At 36.5% G+C, this 19649-nt stretch overlaps 4 protein-coding genes across 8 annotated transcripts; 1 reads left to right on the forward strand and 3 right to left on the reverse strand.

Moving 5' to 3' along the window:
- The first annotated feature begins 5135 nt into the window (after positions 1–5135).
- LOC109083005 (adiponectin-like) lies at positions 5136–6408 on the forward strand. Its single transcript, XM_019097827.2, has 2 exons — positions 5136–5313; positions 5858–6408. Exons 1-2 carry the CDS (start codon positions 5136–5138, stop codon positions 6406–6408), a joined length of 729 nt encoding a protein of 242 aa, XP_018953372.2.
- Positions 6409–7300: 892 nt separating this feature from the next.
- Positions 7301–11326, reverse strand: LOC109083011. Of its 2 annotated transcripts, XM_042714479.1 has the most exons (6): positions 11170–11317; positions 10809–10842; positions 10451–10532; positions 9680–9724; positions 9413–9549; positions 7301–9168 (listed from the first exon to the last, which is right to left on the reverse strand). In XM_042714479.1, the coding sequence occupies exons 3-6, from the start codon at positions 10512–10514 to the stop codon at positions 7699–7701; spliced, it is 1716 nt and encodes a 571-aa protein (XP_042570413.1). In that variant the 5' UTR covers positions 10515–10532; positions 10809–10842; positions 11170–11317; the 3' UTR covers positions 7301–7698. The 2 variants fall into 2 exon arrangements, with proteins under 2 accessions (XP_042570413.1, XP_018953379.1); XM_019097834.2 differs by lacking the exon at positions 10809–10842 and having other exon boundaries at positions 11170–11326.
- A 1074-nt stretch (positions 11327–12400) lies between these two features.
- LOC109083010 (otospiralin) lies at positions 12401–16994 on the reverse strand. Of its 2 annotated transcripts, none has more exons than XM_019097833.2 (6): positions 16824–16994; positions 16632–16698; positions 16230–16253; positions 14735–15959; positions 13900–13972; positions 12401–12575 (listed from the first exon to the last, which is right to left on the reverse strand). In XM_019097833.2, exons 2-4 carry the CDS (start codon positions 16693–16695, stop codon positions 15772–15774), a joined length of 276 nt encoding a protein of 91 aa, XP_018953378.1. In that variant the 5' UTR covers positions 16696–16698; positions 16824–16994; the 3' UTR covers positions 12401–12575; positions 13900–13972; positions 14735–15771. The 2 variants fall into 2 exon arrangements, with proteins under 2 accessions (XP_018953378.1, XP_018953377.1); XM_019097832.2 differs by having other exon boundaries at positions 16820–16919.
- A 264-nt stretch (positions 16995–17258) lies between these two features.
- Positions 17259–19471, reverse strand: LOC109067812 (apolipoprotein D-like). 3 transcript variants are annotated; one of them, XM_042714485.1, is made up of 5 exons: positions 19205–19471; positions 18408–18542; positions 18067–18188; positions 17892–17977; positions 17259–17787 (listed from the first exon to the last, which is right to left on the reverse strand). In XM_042714485.1, the coding sequence occupies exons 2-5, from the start codon at positions 18522–18524 to the stop codon at positions 17552–17554; spliced, it is 561 nt and encodes a 186-aa protein (XP_042570419.1). In that variant the 5' UTR covers positions 18525–18542; positions 19205–19471; the 3' UTR covers positions 17259–17551. The 3 variants fall into 3 exon arrangements, with proteins under 3 accessions (XP_042570419.1, XP_018940243.1, XP_018940245.1); XM_019084698.2 differs by having other exon boundaries at positions 18408–18563; XM_019084700.2 differs by having other exon boundaries at positions 18408–18538; positions 19205–19467.
- Positions 19472–19649: the final 178 nt, after the last annotated feature.

Below are 19649 nucleotides of genomic sequence, written 5' to 3' on the forward strand. Positions count from 1 at the left end.
TGAAGGCAGATCTTGAGTTTCAGCTGTAAGGAAGCACTGTTTGGCAGATCATTGCAGTGCACAAATGCATTACAGGGCCTTGGAGACAGTCAGCAAGCTTCTTTCTTTCTCTAGTAAAAAAATAAAGGAATGCACTCTTATGGATGTTCAAAGGAGAATGGTGGTGGAATGACAGATGGACTGAATGTGTGTCAAAGGTCAAGAAAGTCTGATAGCATCATGTGAAGAGAGTGTGCACTGCCCTAGGAGAGGATGCAGGGACTTGATTCATCTGTCAAAGAGGACGTAGTCTCTTGAGACACTGCTTTCCTCTCTCTTTCTCACACACTCTCAGACCTCAGGCATCTCCACTGCCTCTGAAGATTACAGCTGCTCACTATTTTATGTAACTTCTGACAAATTTGAATGATCAGAGATTAAGACAAATCCCTAGATATGTCATTTCCAACTAAATCAATGCAAACTGTGTCTTTGTGGATTAGATGGTTTAAAACCAATTAACAACATGGATAATGATAAACAAACAAGACTAGAATCTTTATGAGGTCATCTTTTTGTTTTATAAAACTGAGGTAGAAAAATTGTGTGTGTGGGCGTTTGTAGGCATGTAGGTGTATAGGTGTAGGACTGTTTTGAGGCTGCAGTTTGACAGGAAAGTAAAAGTGTATTTGAAAATGTTCATGGGGCATCATAAAAAATCTAATAATTTTCCAGCTTGTCAATCAGACCTTCCCCAGTTACTCTCCTTTATGATGATTCATGTGCTTTAAGGCCAAAGGAAGATCTGCCCATGGCCTCTCATATCCCAGCAATAAAATCCTAGCAGTGTATCCAGTGACCCAGCGGTGCTTTTAATGCAGCATCCACATCTATCACAATGTAGTCATCTGCTGTGTTAGTAACCCTTACGAAAAAGAAGTTTATTCAAGTGTGCTATTAGTATACTTCTTTTAAACTAAAAAATAGGAAAGTATGCTTTTAGTTTACTTTTTATGTACTTCTCAGAAATGGGCTTTATGTACTCCACAGAAATATACTTAAAATGACATTGAAATATACTTGACTTATACTTACAAAAAGTCTAAATATATTTGAGCCATACTTGTGCTCCTAGAATCTGTGTTTTCATTGTTATATGGTAGAGGGCGCTAGTACACATCTTCTGTGCACAATTTCCCAAAAAAAAACACAAATGAAGAAGAAAAAAAACAACAGATACTAACACATGTAACACGATCATCTGACATGAAACAGCATCAAAACTGTAATATTATGGAATAAAATGTCGACCGATGAAGAGGTAATAATTACAGTCAAGCTTTGGGATGTTCATTGACTTCATCTACGTTTTGATTATCATTCTGAATCCAATTCATAGTCTTTTTACAGCTTTTTGTTCAAAATGTTATTTATTTTTTATGCAACTTACCCACATTAAAGTGTTTAAAAAAGAATGCATGAAGCTAGAATAAAATGTTTTTGTTTACAAGCAGATACCCTGTTCTTTCTTTGGATGTTTTGTATGTTCAGATATTCATATAACAAAATATATACAAATTAAAACCTAAATAGGGACATAGTAGTATACATAAAGTATGATGTAAAGTTCACTTAAAGAAAACTCATGAGTATACTTGCAGTATAAACTACTTAACTAGTAGTTTACTAAGACTATACTTCAAAGTGTACAAAGTTTTTAATTAGTAAACTATCAGTATGGAATAAATATCCCCTAAATACTGAGGACCAATCCAGAGTATCATAGAGTATTCATTTTCTTCTGCTCTCCAGGGTTTGAATGATGATTCTTCTGAATGTTTTTCACAAAAACTTAATATCTGGACTTTGAGAAATGATCAGCTGCGCTGCCATAAATCTTCATTAAAACCCAGCACAGTTGCAATCCTCATAGTCATATGTTAGGACGACCAGACATCTTTGTTTTCCGGACACAGTTCCCATTTATTGTGACTCGTCATCGTCTTCTAAAAGAAAAAATGAAAAATGATCAACTCTATGTCTGAAGTTCATTGAGGCTGTTAACTAACTGTCAAGCTGCTAGCATATGGTAAAGAAAGAACATACTATATACAGGGAGGAAAATAAGTTCAATTATATATTAAGTGCTGAACTAGTAATATGCCTGGTTTTCACTTCTGAAATTTGGTCAGCTTATCTTGTGGCTAAGCCTCTCAGATGTATAGAGTTCAGAGGTGACTGTTTACAGAGACTTTCATTAAGCTTATTAGCGGTATGGAAGATTGAACATACTGAACGGGTTATTTGATCAAACGTTAAGTTTACTGGCACACAATGAAATTTCCCTAATTTTTATTATTTCATCCCCGTTTGTGATTAAGGCGATTGAGGGGTCAATCGAATATAATGTTTATCCAGTAGAACACTCTGTTTGAGCTAACAGCATAGCTGAGCTGTCTTCAATGAGAGAGAGTTGGACTTTGACAGCCTATGGGAACTTTTCCTCAAACTTCAGCCAGACAACTTTCTACCTCCAACGATATTCATTCAAAGTTATGCTTTCAAACCATGAAAACCCATTTTCAAATGTAACTGTATATTTTTCCCTCCTGAACGAAGCTGTCATAATAGTAATAAACCCCTCACGGTATTATTCCCCTATTACCTCTATAATCCAATTCCAGAGGTATCCTATTAGAGCTGCAAACAAGCAGCCATGAAATGACTCTAACTGTGCATAATGGAAACCTCTGCAGTGGTAAGATAAGCCTTGTTCACTGGGCTTTTCCTTCTCATACCTTCTGAACCATTGGGTTGAAACCCAGATTCCTCATTTGTGTCCATGGTAACCGATGCATACTTGCTTATATTTTGACACTGATTAATGTACATGTGCTCTGATTGATCTCAGTGATGACTTTCCCTGCAGATGCTTGCTACTTGTGCTTGCAGAAGCTGACTGGTTCAATAATGAATCTCCTTTAGGTCTCTGAACTAAATACAGTGCTTTCTTGTAAAAAATAAATTAGGTTAACTACTTGGCATGTTACTTAACTTACATTTAATGCTTTAGAACATTAGTTTTACTCTCTTCGTTTGACAAAATAAAACTTCTGTAGCATAAATGGCTCTGAAATGCTCCTCTAAATCTACATTGCTAAGTTTAAAATAGCTTTTATAGTCAGTACGGTTTAGAGGTCGAAGGTTGTTGTAATTAAAACTGGAAAGTATGTCAAATCAGCATATTTTGTTTTTTGGTTGCATTAATAAATTCTGCAAATATTTGCTTTTCTCATACTTTTGTACAACATGGTCGACATGAGAATGTATTGACTAGAGAAAAAAAAGGTTAAATCAAAGGACATCCCTCTGTAAATATATGTTTTATGTTGAGTATTTGATGCATAATATTTATTCAGAGACCCAACTGAGCAAAAAGTATGCAATTTGTTGCATTTGCTGATTTTATATGACCAAATAGTAAGTTTTACTGACTTTTGGCCATATAATGCAATACAATGTTGATTAAGGAATGTACAAATAAATGGTCTCCAAAGTCTTATGTATCATATTTGATACTCACATTTTTACATATATATTTTTTTCCCTAAAAAATGATGTATGGATAATCACATAATCCTACGTTGCTTCAGTCCGGTGTTCATCTTGAAATATTACTAACAATATATAAGTTATACAAGTACAAGTTTATCAGCAAAGTTTTGATCATGTTCATAATTTAGAAGCCTTTAATGGGTTAATATTTCCCCTGCATATGTATGACTTACCCATTGTAAGCAGTTTCTGATCAAATTAAATTAATTAAATTAAATTAATGGGGTCTCTTTTTTTGCTCTCACAACACCTAATGTGTTCATTGTGCTCACACATGATATCCGCTTAAACAAACACAATAGTAGATCGATGGTGTTGATTCAAAGGTGAAATAGGAGGACGATAATTCATAGTCATGACATTTCAGCAAAACATTGTTTAACCAAATATATGCTGGCATTTTATTATCAGTACAAGTAATATAATTAGTCCAGTGAAGTGTCAGGTACGGCACAGGGAGCTGCGTGAGATGAAAATTGACCTTTTACAGCAAAACAGAGATGAGAAGAGCAGAGAATAGAGAACTCCCTTCATATCTAATGGTTTCATGTTTTAATGAAGCGTCTAATTAACTCTGAGAGTCCTTATAAAGGACCTGGAGAAATGTTGCAGTAATAGGTATGTAACAACATTATGAATTATTAAGATAAATTGTCATGTCCATTGAGCTCTATTGTGCTAACCTTATCAAAACCTGAGGTAGGATTATGATTATAGACCAGCCTGCCTTGACTGTGGTTCAAACAACAGAATTACATTTAAATATAGTTATGAAATGTAATCTGCCAGGTCATTGAATCTGTTTTTGTTATAGAGAATTTTTTTCATGAATAATGGGGGCTGTATACACTACCATTAAAAATGTTTTTGAATGAAGTCTTGTATGCCCACAAAGGCTGCACTTTTAACTTTATATATATATTATATATATATATATATATATATATATATATATATATATATATATATTATATATATATATATATATATATATTATATATATATATACATATAGTAATATTATATTTATATATTACATATTTATATTATAGTCTATATGTAATTCATATGTAATGCATGTTTTGTGAATTAAAGATTAAAAAAAAAAAATTTATCTACCCATATATTTTTACCAATTTTATCTTATTCATCTCTGCCTTGGTGTCTCTGGAGCCCTTTGAAAGCTTGATACTACATTATATGAGCCACAAGGTGGCGCCCCATGATTACATTAAAGTTCCTCCTGCTCTTATGCTAGCAGCTCTATATTGCTAAATTGTATGAATAGAGCACGATTAAATGAGTCTTTCTAGGTTACCAGGCAGTTACTTGCTCCTTTACCTTCCTTAAATAAGCAGATATCAATATTCAGAAAGCTTCAAAAGTGATCAGATAATAACATATTAGCTGTTCACACAAAGTGTGTTAAACTGACTTTTTCATCTAAATTCTAATCATGAATGTTTTTAATTATTACACAACAGATTGATCACATGGCTCTTACAATGAAGCCTGCATGGATAGCTATGCTTTATGTGGTAATGGCAGCCGGACTGGATGTCTCTCAGGAGGAGGACACAGAGCTGGCTAAGCAGGACGGCAGGGAACCTTGTGCCCGTTGGATGAGGGGTGTTCCTGGCACCCCAGGTTTTGATGGCATCCCCGGGCGGGATGGACTTGATGGGCGTGAGGGAGAAAAGGGAGATATCGGAGATTCAGGTGATTCATTTACAAACTCCTAATGGTATTGGGTGCCCATAAAAAGTATTTAAACTTTTAAACCACCCTTTAATATCTAATATTAATATCTAAATTAACCCTAATTGGATTTAGTACAGTTGATCAAAATTCACACTATGATAAACAACAAAAAAGCAGCTAAAAACAGCAAAAACATAGAGTGGCTGCCAAATGCATAAGTGTAAATTCACTCAGAGCATAACTAAAAAACCGACATAAAATGCATCATAAAATGTTTCTATTTGACCTGCAAATATTGTAATTATGGAAATTGTAAAAATATTGTCCACGTGTGTCAGCACTTTTGCAGGCCTGTTCGTGACCCTAAATTTTCAAGATAAACATCACCAGTATTTCAAACAACTAAAAAACAAAATTAGTCAATTTGACCCGCAACCTAAACTGAAGAAACATTCTCTAAAAAACTTTTCTTCAGTGAATATAGATTTATGGATTCTTCTCAGTTAACAAAATAAATGGTTTGTCTGCAAAAATCTTAATTAATTCAGTTATCTTTGTCAAGGCCCCAAAGGACCGAATGGAGAGCCAGGTGAACCAGGGGACATGGGACCTGCAGGAAAAAGAGGATTTCCTGGAAACCCCGGTCTGAAAGGAGAAAGAGGAGAGGGTTCCTTTCCTTATCGCTCTGCTTTAAGCATGGGACCCACAGGTAAAACCAGCCCAGCTAGTGGGGCTCCCATCCGCTTCACTAAAACCTTCTACAATGACCAGCACCACTACAACGACATATCTGGAAAATTTCACTGTGCCATCCCTGGGATCTACTACTTTACATATCATCTTACCATCAATGGGAAGGACACCAAGGTAGCTATGTATAAAAATGGCTGGACTGTGGCCTTCAATCTTGACCAGTTCCACAACGGAAATCTGGATCAAGCCTCCGGAGGGGTGATTTTAAATCTGTCTGCTGGAGATGAGGTTTGGCTACAGTTGTATGATGACATATTTGATGCAGGGATTTATGCAGATAACAACAACGACTCCACCTTCACTGGCTTCCTTTTGACTCCTAAAATCATAAGCAACCCAATTGACAACCACAGACGCTGACACTGTCTATGTGGATGTATTTGTATCCACATGTACACTTAATCGGAACAATTAGTCAGTTTAATGCAGTGAAGAGATTATTTGCAGTGTGTGTGTGTATTTTTGATATTGTCATAAGCCCCGTCATTTTTAGATGTATAGGCCAGATATGTTCACAGGGAGTCTGCCTGCCCATCCGCTAAACATGTCACATCTAGCCAACTGGCTTCCTCTCAGTACAGCAGTTGGTGTGCAGTTTAGCATACTTTATACTCGCAGATATTTTAATCAATGTTCAAGGTCAGTATATACTGTACCACCATACATGCTGAGCTATTACCTTATAATTATATTTTATTTAGATTTGCGGCTGAAAATGTTAAAGTTTGCCAACTGTAAAAGCAGTACATGATGGGTACTTGTTATAAAATATGGATTTTTATGCTGCTTTGGTGCAGATTATTTTATTATCATTGACTGTTTATGTGTTAATAAGTTGAACAGTGAGATAATTAATTGGTTTTAGTATTGCATTGCTCTTGTGAATGACAGTAGGATGGAATAATACTTATGGCATAATAATTCACTTGTCTATGATAGTCCAATAAAATATGGGTAACAATTTCTACCAGCAGTTTTTCAAAATAATGTTACTTGATTGTAATTAATAGAAAAACTGTTTGTTAAATTAGCTAGTTTGTCAATAGTACTCATGCATTTGCAAATAAAAAGAGCTCAAGATCTTTAAAGCTTTTATTTGAAACATTCAAAGAAAAACATCTTACAAATATGCAAACAAATCACAAAGCATCAATTTGGCGATTTAAAAAAAGAATACAAATATGCAAGGGTCCCAAAAGATCATTAAATATTAATTTGAAGGGAAACTTTTAGGTGAATTTACAAATAAAAAGCCAAAATGGGAGAGGTTACAGTATATTCAAGTACACTGTTCACCTTTTACATACTTTGTTTTGTGTAATTTTCCCTCCACAATAATACGAAGAGCTATTTCAAGTGCTCTTCAAGTAGACTATCTCTCCTAGAGATGCTGCATCACACAATCAGGTTACATGGGTTAAAAGAATCAGAAAGAAATCATAAGAATCAAATATTTTTCCCTATACATGTGCTGTCAAACTCCAGAGCCAGGGAATTTCAGCAGCTCTCGAAAAATATTTTGAACGAACCAAGTGAAATCCTGTGAAACTGATGTGTGCACCTTTTCTACAAGTGTGCCTTTAATATTTATCTACAAACAAAAACCTTCTGTCCTGACCTACTATTCTTGGCATACATTGTCACAGGTATTTATTTCTTTCTGTAGTCTCCATTGTAGGCACGGTGGTCATCCTGGCCAGGATACCGACCACCGTATCCTCTCAGGACATCCTGAAAACTAATCGCTCCTGGTTCCTGGGGGCCGAATCCAGCATATGGATCCTCTTGTCCGCTCATGTAGGGCTCGTATTGCTGCTGGTTGTAGCCTGGGGCCTCAGGGTAGGACTCTTCTCTATGCTGAGGGACGTCCTCATGGTGGGATTCCTCCTGGGCTGGCTCCTCTTGAGGTGATGGACTGGCGGGTTCAGCTAACTCAGGTTCGTAGTGGCGCAAACGGCAGTTTCTGTCATACTCCGGGTCACAGTCAGCATCAGGTTCGATTACTCCATTTCTGGATCCATAGGCATTCAGGTGGGGCTCGTAGGCTTTGGTTGAGTAGGACGGCTGTCTTTGCACAGCTGGACGGTGCTCGTTTTGGGAACCCAGTGGGAAGCACTCTTTATCATACCCGATGAAACAGTCATATCCCTCTTTGGTCTTCCCAGGGGGTCCCAAAGGATGTTGAGGTTCCTCCAGTTGGTGCCTCGGAGGCTGAAGTTGTGTAGGCAGGTGTCTTCGCAGGTCAGCCCCAGCATATGCATCACGGTACATGGCGTAAGGGTCTTGACGAGGGCTCGGAGGTGCCCGCATAGTACTGGCTTCCGAGGCGGGCTCATCCCTCAGATCTTCAGGAGCCAAGCTGCCGAACCTTGTGGCTGTCAGAGGGTTGCAGTTATCATCGTAGAGAGGGTTGCAGGGTCTCTCCAAGCCAGAAGATGGGGCTTCAAGATTTTTTGAGGATGCCAGAGCAGCAGCATAAGCACAATATGGGTTAACTCGAGGGTCACAATGGGGATAACGCAGGTACAAACCAGATGGCGCCTTCTGGACCAGATGAGGGACGCAGTGAGGATCGGTCTTAGGGTCACAGCCGAGATGGGCATAGGATGGGGCCGGGGCAACAGCAGGCTTGTATCCGTAAGCAGCACGGAGGTGGTACTGAAGACACTCGACATCCTCTGCATCACAGATGCGCAACAGCTCAGCCCTTTGCTCAGCTGACAGGAAGGGCTGCACCAATGGAGAGTAGTTGTAGTAACCAGAACGTGGATCTTTCACCACAGGGGTGTGGATGTAGGCTGGGGCTTTGACTGGGGCAGGTGCAGGGGCTTTGACAGCAGCTGGGGCCGGAGCCATGTATGGGTAATATGAGTATCCCTTCGAGTACAAGCAGTATGGGTCTCTGTAAGGGTCACAAGCCTTGACTGGGGCAGGCACTGGTGCTTCAGCTTTGGGCTTGGGTCTGTTGGTGTACGAGGCCACACAGTTTGGGTCATCAGACTCGGCACAAGATTTGTAGATGTCGCTTAGGTGCTGCAGGTACAGCTTGTAGGAACGACCTGCCTCAGCCCGATTCTTGTTCTGCAAGTATGCAAGATAGACACGATCCAGCTCTGCGACCTGAAAAGTGACGACAAATGATTTTGATTCAGTACTTGGGTTAGACAACCAACACAAAACACATAAGTAACCGCAATCATCCTCAAGATAATAACAAGAGATTTCCTGGTATTAAAATTCTGGGCCAGTGTGGTACTGATATATTGTGCATCCTTAAGAATAACCTTTGCAAAAACTAACAAATCTCATAGGACCTGCAGGTGTGCTATGTTGTCCTGTTTAGTTCATAATACGCTGTACTCACTCCCTCTTGGTTCCCATTGTCAGTGAAGTATTTGTACCAGCTCCAGAAGTCAGAGTGCTGCTTGTACCAACTGATGTTTCTCCTGTTGCGGATTAGTTTTGGACCTGCTTCAAGGCCTGTTCTTTCATCACTTCCATCTGGCAGAAACACTATGTGTTACTTCATTGTGCATATCTAACATTCAGATTATATGGTAGCTATACAACAGATAAATGAATTGGGACTCTATAAAGAAGCAAACAAAACAGGCGAACAAGCCATACTTACCGTCTCCTTTTAAACGCCGGGTCACAGGGCCAGCCAAGAGAAAATCTGTTTGAGAAGAAGAGTAGAGAGAGAAAAAATTAAGTGGTTCGAGTCTCAACCAAATGTTGCATTTTGTCAAAGATTGAGTAGAAAATGCTTACAGATAGTAAAGGTCCAATGAGCTGAGGGCAGCAGGATGCAGTTTTACAAGTTTTGGGGGGAAAGGGAAGGTGGTAATATAGAGGGTATTGTAGGAAATTAATCTTCAAACACCACACATCAGCACTTTGATGCCTGGTAGCAGGGGGCCGCCATAACTGGGCTCGTATACAAGCAAAAGCTATAAAGTCTACAAAGGAATGGAGCCTCTGTAACTACAGGTGAACTTAATTATCCTAGTGTCAGAAAATATATGAACTGACACTTTTTCCATCTTATCTCTCTGAAGGGGATCTTCATCTCTGCTGGAATAGGAACGAGTGGATCATGGATGGCTTTAATGTGAGGTGACTGAACGGAAGATCTCATTGTCTTGTATGAGGGAGGTAAAGAAAATGTTGCTCTTTCAGAGTATCAGCACAGCAAGTTTCTTTTTTATGAGCTTGTAAACTGCTGCCACATCTGGAAACCTGGTGCACTTGAGTTTTGCTGACAACCGTTAATAATTTTTCCAGTTGCAGAGCAAAAAAGAAAGACCTGGCACTCAGAAACTTGATACCCCCTTGTTTGCTACAGGGCTTTTGGGGAAGTTTCACTCAGAAGAAAAGAAAAAAAATCATTTACAAGTCTCACCTGGTAATAATAGTGTTGCTAGCAGCAACACATGGAAGACAGAAGATCCCCTTAAACAAGCCATTTTTAACCTTCCTGATTCCTTTGGATAAACAAAATTATTTACAGCATTTAAATATGTATTTTCATATTCATACTTTAACAAGATGAACCTCTATCAAGATGAGATGAGAATCATTTTAAGAGAGAGTGTACTATTGCTCCTTTATATTTGATCATCTAAATTTAGTGATATTTGAACTGATATTTGACAATTCTGAGGAAGAATTGATCAAATTAGAAAAAAAACTCTTCAAATAGCACTTCAATTTTACATGTAGAAAGAACTGACATGAAACTTCACTCTATGTTTGATTACCTGCAAATTATTGGTTTTTACCTGCTACAAATGCCTGTATACAAAGAAACATAAATTACACATTTAACTTGTAATTTTATGCTTACAATGTTCCTGTCAATGTCAGTATTTTGCTTGTGCAGCTTTCAACTTTTTCAAACACAAAGAGTTTCTTAAATATAGAACAATTTAAAAATTATCTTACGATTATTTAAATGTGCAAAAAAAAAATGTTTTAGAACTGTTAACATAGTAACATTTGGGGCACATCTGCATATTGTTGAAAGTAACTATATGGGTTTTTGAAATTGAGAAAGGTGCATTTGTTTTATAATCAGACAAATGAAAGGACATACAAAAGGGTTTTTGAGCTCTGTCTTACCTGTGTTAGGATGATGTGAAGTTGAAGTTCAGCTCTACAGCTGACCGACTGGAAGAGGAAGGTGAGCCAAACCCCTCGTGTAGGCTACAACAGTCTCAACACACCCCTGTACACCAACTGGGCACACCGTTGAGAACCTAGCCACAATATAAACCCAACCTTAATAATTAAAAACAAAAAAGGTGCATCCCATTGGGCTGAATACATGCAGCTTCCAACCCTATGATTGGCCCTCTCTGGCCCAGCAAATCAGTTGCAACTTTAGACTGTGTTTAGAAGGTAAAGACAAAAAAAACTTTTCAATTTTTACAGTTGTTTTATTGAGAAAATTAAATATAATTGAGATGTTTTTATCAGCTGTTTGGATGTTCTGACGGCACCCATTCACTACAGAGGATCCAGTGGTGAGCAAGTGATGTAATGGTTAATTTGTCCAAATCTGTTCCAAATTGAAGAAACAAAAACTGAGACTTAGAGTTAGTTCATGTTCAGCAAATTTTCATTTTGGGGAAACTATTTCTTTAAGTATGCTTGCAGGTTCCCTTTAAGTCTATGTAATAACACAACTTCAGGGTTGCCATCAACAGATGGGAATGTACTGTACGTGTCTTTACATTGCTGAGTAAATGGGGAAGGAAGTGCCCATAAATATTTTGTCCGGACCCTGTAAATTCAAGTGATGATCCTTTGTTATCTTTAGATACCAGAATAAAAGAGATTAAACTAATCTAGTGGATATTGTGTCAGACTGAATGCACTGAAGCGTCAACTGCAGCAAACAGGGCAAAACCGTTATGGGGAATTTTATCATACACACATCTGCAAAGCACCAGCTCAATCCATCATCTCACTGCGCAGAATGGCATAACAAGTGATCATTCACAATTAAAACCCTGTTTGAGATACAGCAATACAGATTAGGAATTAATGTATGTCTTTTTTAATTATCTGACTTGAATTATAACAGATTATGATGTCTGTTCAGATACAGTATATCTGCAAGAAAAAATATTTTGATGTCAATGTCAGGGTGTAAAACATCTGTGCTTTATGTTAACAGTGGATTGCATGTATAATTATGCACCCTTTCAGGTGTTCAGGAATGTGCAAAAACCTACAATAAGGACTAGAAACAGATTTCAGCCTAGGGAAAAATCGTTTACAATAATTCCAATTTTTGACTCGGAATGTCTGGGGTTTTTTTAAATGTGGAAACATCTGGAAAAAGGAAGACATTGTATTGCACAAAAGTTTATTATTGAACAGCGTTAACAATGCAACATCACTCTTAAAGTGAAGACAGAAAAAAAACACTTAAATGTACAACATTTTATACAATCGAGAAATCCATCCTATTCGTCCTCTTCGTCACTGAATATCATCGTCATCGAACAGATCTTCAAAATCTGTGGAGAAAAGAGAAGCGTAAAAATTCATGGGAAAAGAGAAGAAATAAATAATGTTTATTTAGTGTTATTTAACAGAATATGTAGAAGAGCTTTTTTTAAATAATAAATTGCACAAAAAAATCATCTTTAACATGCTGTTCTCAGTAGAATGAGGGTATGAGCTCTTATCGTGGTCTGTAGGTTATTTTCTGTAAACCTTTAAAAAGGACCCCCAGAAAAAAACGCCCCTGAGTGACACGTGTTCAGCTACTTCAAGTGCTGATACAGAGCCTCTAAAGAGGGAAGACCTGCTGCGCTGGAGCCAATGAAGCCCAATAAAAGAGCTTTACATGGGCTCAGCTTCATACCTCCTTTATTCTTTAACTGCCTGTTTTTAGGTCTCCCTGTGCCAAGCACAAACTACCTTTACTGTCACTAGAAGACGGAAAAAAAATTGTAGAGTAAGCATGCTAAAGCACTTTGCAAATTCTGTTACCAAGAAAACAAGTGAAAATAGCAACCTAATGGAAAGAATGTTTTTAATAAATAATTTGCACAGTGTATATATATATATATATATATATATATATATATATATATATATATATATATATATATATATATACACACACACACACACACACAGTCAAAAGTTTGGAATAATTTATTAAAATATTTAACCAAAAATACTGTAAAAACTGTTTTTAAAAATAAAAATACAATTTATTCCAGTGATGGCAAAGCTAAATTTTCAGAATCATTACTCCAGTCTTTAGTGTGGCATGATCCTTCAGAAATCATTTTAATATGCTGATTTGATGCTCAATTAACATTTATTATTATCAAGGCTGAAAACAGTTGTGCTGCTTCATATTTTTGTGGAAACTGTGATACATTTCCATTCAAAAGTCTGGAGCAAGAAAGATTTAAAAAAAAAGAAGAAAGAAAAAGCAAGAAACCATGAAATTAAATATTTCACAAAATCACTGGATTTACTGTATTTTTGAATGCAACCTAATAAATTGGATTAAAAACCTTAATTATTCCAATTATTAATCACTAAATTATTCCACAATTTCAACATAGAATTTAAAAATTTACATTTACAGGCTTGGAAAAGTAAATAAATCTTTAAAATAATTGGAATTTGTATGTTTTACTGTATTCTAAAGTATTTCTTCTTTACATAAAACTTAAAAATCTTTCCTGGGAATTTCATAAAAATTATTTTTAATTTAAAAAATTCTAGTAATGACAAACCATTGGAAAGGTCAAAGAACGTAATTGATCGACGTACTGTACTTTATCATAATGAGTCATATATGGAGTTTCTCAGTCTCACCATTGAAAAAGTCTGAATGTACTGCCTTCTCATTGGCGGCCAGATCCATCAGCAGGCCAGTGCTGCCGCCTGCCTGTCAATACACAGCACTGCAGCATTACTACACGACCATTACGATAGACGTGGACTCGTTCGTTTCAGCGAGCAAAGTTATACTGTTTTAGAAAAAACAATACTCCATTATTTATATATATATATATATATATATATATATATATATATATATATATATATATATAAATAAATACATTTATTGAATAAATACTAATTGGATAATATAAGTTACATAAAAATGCGTTTAGCCAAACCATTGGAAAGGTCAAAGAACGTAATTGATCGACGTACTGTACTTTATCATAATGAGTCATATATGGAGTTTCTCAGTCTCACCATTGAAAAAGTCTGAATGTACTGCCTTCTCATTGGCGGCCAGATCCATCAGCAGCCCAGTGCTGCCCCCTGCCTGTCAAACACACAGCACTGCAGCATTACTTCACGACCATTACGATAGACGTGCACTCGTTCGTTTCAGCGAGCAAAGTTATACTGTTTTAGAAAAAAACAATACTCCATATATATATATATATATATATATATATATATATATATATATATATATATATATATATATATATAAATAAATACATTTATTGAATAAATACTAATTGGATAATATAAGTTACATAAAAATGCGTTTAGCACTGTATAGAAGGTTAATCGCTACAGTGGAACGTCACGCTGTGGTTTAAACAGATCGAGATTTTTTAAGTGTATTTATCAAATGGCTTAACGTTGTCTGTATAGAAATCTGTATAGAAACGTGTTAAACACGAACCTCATCCAGGTCCACGTACGGACCGGCTCCCTCGGGAAACATTTCATCAACTGCTGGCTTCATAACTTCAGAGCGAGCACTTAAAATCAGCGATAAACAAAAGTTTAAATTGTGTATTTTCAGTTCACTGTCACATTCACCAAAACAAACACTTCAGCGCTTCCCCTCTGTTTCCGGTTGTGCTTAGATTCACTCTTGAATGAACTGTTCTTTTGAGTCGGATCTTTTTGAATGCGCGACTCCCCGTCTCCCCGTCGAACCCGGTCGAACCGAATACTTGACAGACAGGGCGAAAAGTTATATTTGTTTAATATCCGAACGGCAGAAAAAAACAAATAAATCGTACTTCCAACACGTGTCCATCCAAAGAGTGCATGAATGCAAGCTGTGTTTCTGAAAAGACTTGAATACATTTTAAAATAAGCTGAATCATGGGTGCAACTACACGAAAACCACTCTGTTAATTAATTAATAATTACCGAGTCGAAAATGAAGAGCATAATAAAAATAATAATAAAGCAGTATTAAACTGCCATATGGGTTTATTTAAATGTTTAAAGCATGAGCCAGTCGCCAGGTCCACGTGACGTCGTAAGCAGGTACAACCCGGTTCTTTACGATGAACTGTTCGAAAGAATCGATTCGCTTAGGCTTCGCATCCACTAGTGGTGTTACGTCAACATGTAACCGGGTGGAAAACGGGTCCCACTGGCTCGGTTGGAGAACTGCTCCTCACGGTTTTTTGCAGTGATGGTATTAAAATAATTGATGTGCATCAGTATGACACTTTATTGTTTTATTTCTTACATTTCGCATATTTGTAACTGCATTAGTCGTATAATACATCACAATCATGTACTCTGAAGCTGTTAATCACAATACAATGAAACATTAACTTATTCCTGTATGCTTTTTTATACATTTAAGGATATAACACATCACTCGTTATTACAGGGCTATAAATTGTGTTTAGTTATATTTAGTTAACTATCATTAGTCACAAACTAAACTATTAGTGATGAACTCGTAACATCAATTTAGTGTCCATGTTGCTCTGCCACTTCATAACCCAGCGTGTCTCCAAGATGCTGATGCGCAAAGAATGTTCTGGCCATTTCATTGATCTGGTTGTAGGCCCCAATGTTGCGGAAGTATTCCACATAGTTCCAGAAATCTGAGGTGGAGTAAGGCCAGTAGGGCACAGCCGGGGGCTGTTCATAGGGCACTACGTGTGAGAGAGAAAAATAGAGCTTGTGTATTCCTGCTGAGTTCTTGCATTCCAGAATTGCTGATGTGTAACTGCATAAGTTATCTTGTTGTCTAAATGTGCCTCTTTGTGTCCTCAGGCAAACATAACAATATAGTTAACACAGTGAATGTAATTATAAAACCAGCACCAAGGGTTCAATTAATTGCTTATATAAAAGCTTCATTGTGCATTTAGGATTTTTAAATGTTATATACTAGCCAACAAAATGGTAAATAGTCTGTTTACCCCCTTCAGGAATGAATCTGGCACCTGTGGAAGGAGAGAGTAGAGGAAGAGTGAATGAAATCTGAAATCCTCTCTTACAAAGAGCTGATTCATGCATGAGAACTGAGGATCTCCCGAGGGATTCAAGAAATGTGTGAGTTTCCTTCACAAATGTTATTCCGAACTATGTGCACACTTGTCCTGATGAACACCGCACAAGTCTTTAATGTTTATAATATTAACGTGTGTTTTCCTTTTAACAGATGTTCCATTTTATTTATCTGATAAACATCAATATCCTTTAATACAGAAATATTTACCATAAAATACAGCAGTTTTTTATATTCTGAAAATCTTGAAGTATAGCTTTTAAAGTAAATATCTAAAGTGCCCAAAGTAATATGAGTAATGTACACTGCTTACCGCTTAGATTATTTGCAAGAAAACATAGCAAGAAAACCCCCAAAACAATACTCCACTTCATCATTTCCTGGAAAAAAAAAAAACCTTAGGGTAAATACAAGCAAGCCTGAAAAAAAAAAGGTAAACAGTTTGCTATATTATGTTCATGTATGTATATTGCTAATTGTTTTGGATATGGAACACATTACCTACTTTGCAGCAGTGGTTGTATGAGATCTGTCCGTTTCTGAGAGCTAAAAAGATTTGTGTGTTACAGGTTCTGCGCACACTGAACCCCAAGTTCAGAAAATATTTGTCCCCTCCCAAACTAGATCTACATCATCGAAACCCACCTCAAGACCATATATGAAATTTCGAATCAAGATGGTTAATGCATCATGCCATTAAAATTATTATGCATTCCAAAAGCATTAATATTCCAACAGAAATCTAAACACTATTATCAATATAAAGTGTCCATAAAGGCATAGAAAATTCAATTTTGAGGACATTTCAATGCACATCTCAAATTATGCAGAACAGATAGGACTCCAGTATATTCACAAAATAAACACCTGATTAATAAAACCATTACTCAAGAATGACATGACAGAGAACTCCATAAGCAAAAACTTCATAAGCAAGCGGTAATGCTTTAATTTATTTATTTGAAGTGGTGCAAAAATATGTATATAGAGCATTATATGTGCCAGCTGGGTTCAGATGGTTTTATGCCATATGAATAATAATAATAAATCTTATTTTTATAGCACATTACCAAAGCCAGAGGTTGCTTTACAAATTAGTTACGAGTAACAAAGACAAATACCAAACAAAGTACAACATTATATGAGTAGCTTTATGATAATTCAAACCATTTTCAATCATAATAGTAATATTGAAGGCACCAAAAAATATATCTATATTTCAGTCTTTACTGTTTAAATAGGACCATCGCATCCGTGCTGATCTGTGGGAATCATTTTGCTCACATCGATGTTGTCACGTGAGAAGGTCTCTTTGGCATGATAGATGGCCTCTGGGGGCAGAATGCGTGAGCGTGACAGGATCCAGGCATAGTCCACATGGAAGAGCCGGAGAACATCAGTGCATGAATAAACAAGTGCAATGCTGCTGTAGTCAGTAGACAGGACCCAGTATGGGGTGTAGGGAGTGACTGAATATATATAAAAAAGAAGCAGATGGTAAATTAACAAAACATTCTATGCTGTTCTAGAAATGTGTTGTTTGAACACAGACACAGCACATTCATGGACTCACAGTAGGAGAAACTGACTCCAAGCTTTGCTGGCTCCCTTAGGTCCTGAATGATCGCTGTGCCCTCTGCTTTTCTGATTTTTCCTTTGCTGTTTTATATAAACATACAATTTAGTTATGATTAAAGGATAGTGACAAAATGCAAGTTCTATTTAAGTCAAAATATTTAATTACTCACTATGTCTGAACATTGACAACTTGGACAGTGTAGTCAGGTCTTAGCACGTAGTTCACCTCAATGCACTTGCCTTTCCCAAAGGATGCTGGGAGCTTTTCAATTTCATACCACTTTCCAAGGTATTGGAGTGAAAGGTAAAGCTCATATAAATGCACTGTACACAATTAAAGACACACTTCACCCAAAAATTACAATTCCGTCATTTTTTTTTACCTTCATGCCATTCCGTGCCAAACACAATAACAGCATTTGGATTTAGAAAGATGCGATGTTAGGTAAATAATAACAACTTTGGAGGCTGAATTTTATCTTTAAGATTCATTATATTTGCATAGTCCTACCTTGTTTAATTCAAAGTTTGGCTGGACCATTGGTGTTGGGCAGGGGCCCCAACGAACTGTCTGAGCAGAGACCAAGGGAAGCAGAAGAGGTACGAGCAACACAATCACAGCCTTCATCCTGTCAAGAGCTGCTGTCTCAGCAGTGAGAGTCATGAGCTCAAGATGCATTAGTCATTTTAATGTCAAGACAATATGTCACAGTGTTATATGGATATTTGTAAACTGCATTGTCAAATTACAATCAGGGATGGTTTACACCGAATGAATCTGGTGTTTTCCTTTTCACTGTGTAGAAACATTCAACTTTAAAAAGAAGGGGAAAAAAGTATTCTTTTCCATTACACTGTGCTACAGCTGTTGAACATATATTTTTTTCCCAGGGTCTTTTTTTTAATAGCGTGTCAAGTAACAAGTTCCTTTAAAGACATGTCTGGAGACTCTACTATTTTTTTTTTTTTAAGCACTTTAATGTTGAAATTTAATGTTGCTTATTGATGAAATTATCTTATTTTGATAAATGTAATTTTTTTTAATGAAACATGATACATTTCCATGAACAATAAAAGAACATAATTATAGTCTATATGTACTTCATTACTGTTTAGAAGAAATTATCTGCCTTTTTTAAATTTTATTTTAATTTTTTTAAGGTAGTACATTTTTTAGACCGAAATGTTACAACTAACACTACGGCTACACAATACAAGTATACCCAGAAAATGATAATAGATGATACAATTATGATTAAGTATAATATCACAAAACAGACTAAATAACAATACAAAGTAAATCGATACCTGTTCGAGATGAAGCTGTTGTTAAGCACAGAGCTGAAGATGTTGCTTGTGTGCTGGTCCAGTAACAAGAGAGACAAGAGAGAAGGAGACACTCATAACAGACTGAGATTGTGTTGTAACAAAAAGCAGCTGATTATGTAAATAAATATCATGGGAGCAGTACTGCAGTGACAGGGTGTGTGCTGTTAAAGAAGATTGTCTCTTTATTTGCTCTTCTCCACTGGCACAGACCTTAAGTATTAAAACAGTGACAAAATGAGTTTATTTGTGAAGAGAATTTTTAGCAGATTTTATTAATAAAACTGACAATCAGACTTTCCAATGGGCTGCACAATGTCACGACCTCTAAGTGAATATTTTTTTCTATATTTTTTTTTTTAAAGAATGACTTTTGCCTTGGAATTGTAATTGAATAAAAGTACCTAAAGGTATTTTCCAAACTACA

The sequence above is a fragment of the Cyprinus carpio genome, chromosome A24, assembly GCF_018340385.1.
Source record: "Cyprinus carpio isolate SPL01 chromosome A24, ASM1834038v1, whole genome shotgun sequence".
NCBI lineage: Eukaryota > Metazoa > Chordata > Actinopteri > Cypriniformes > Cyprinidae > Cyprinus > Cyprinus carpio.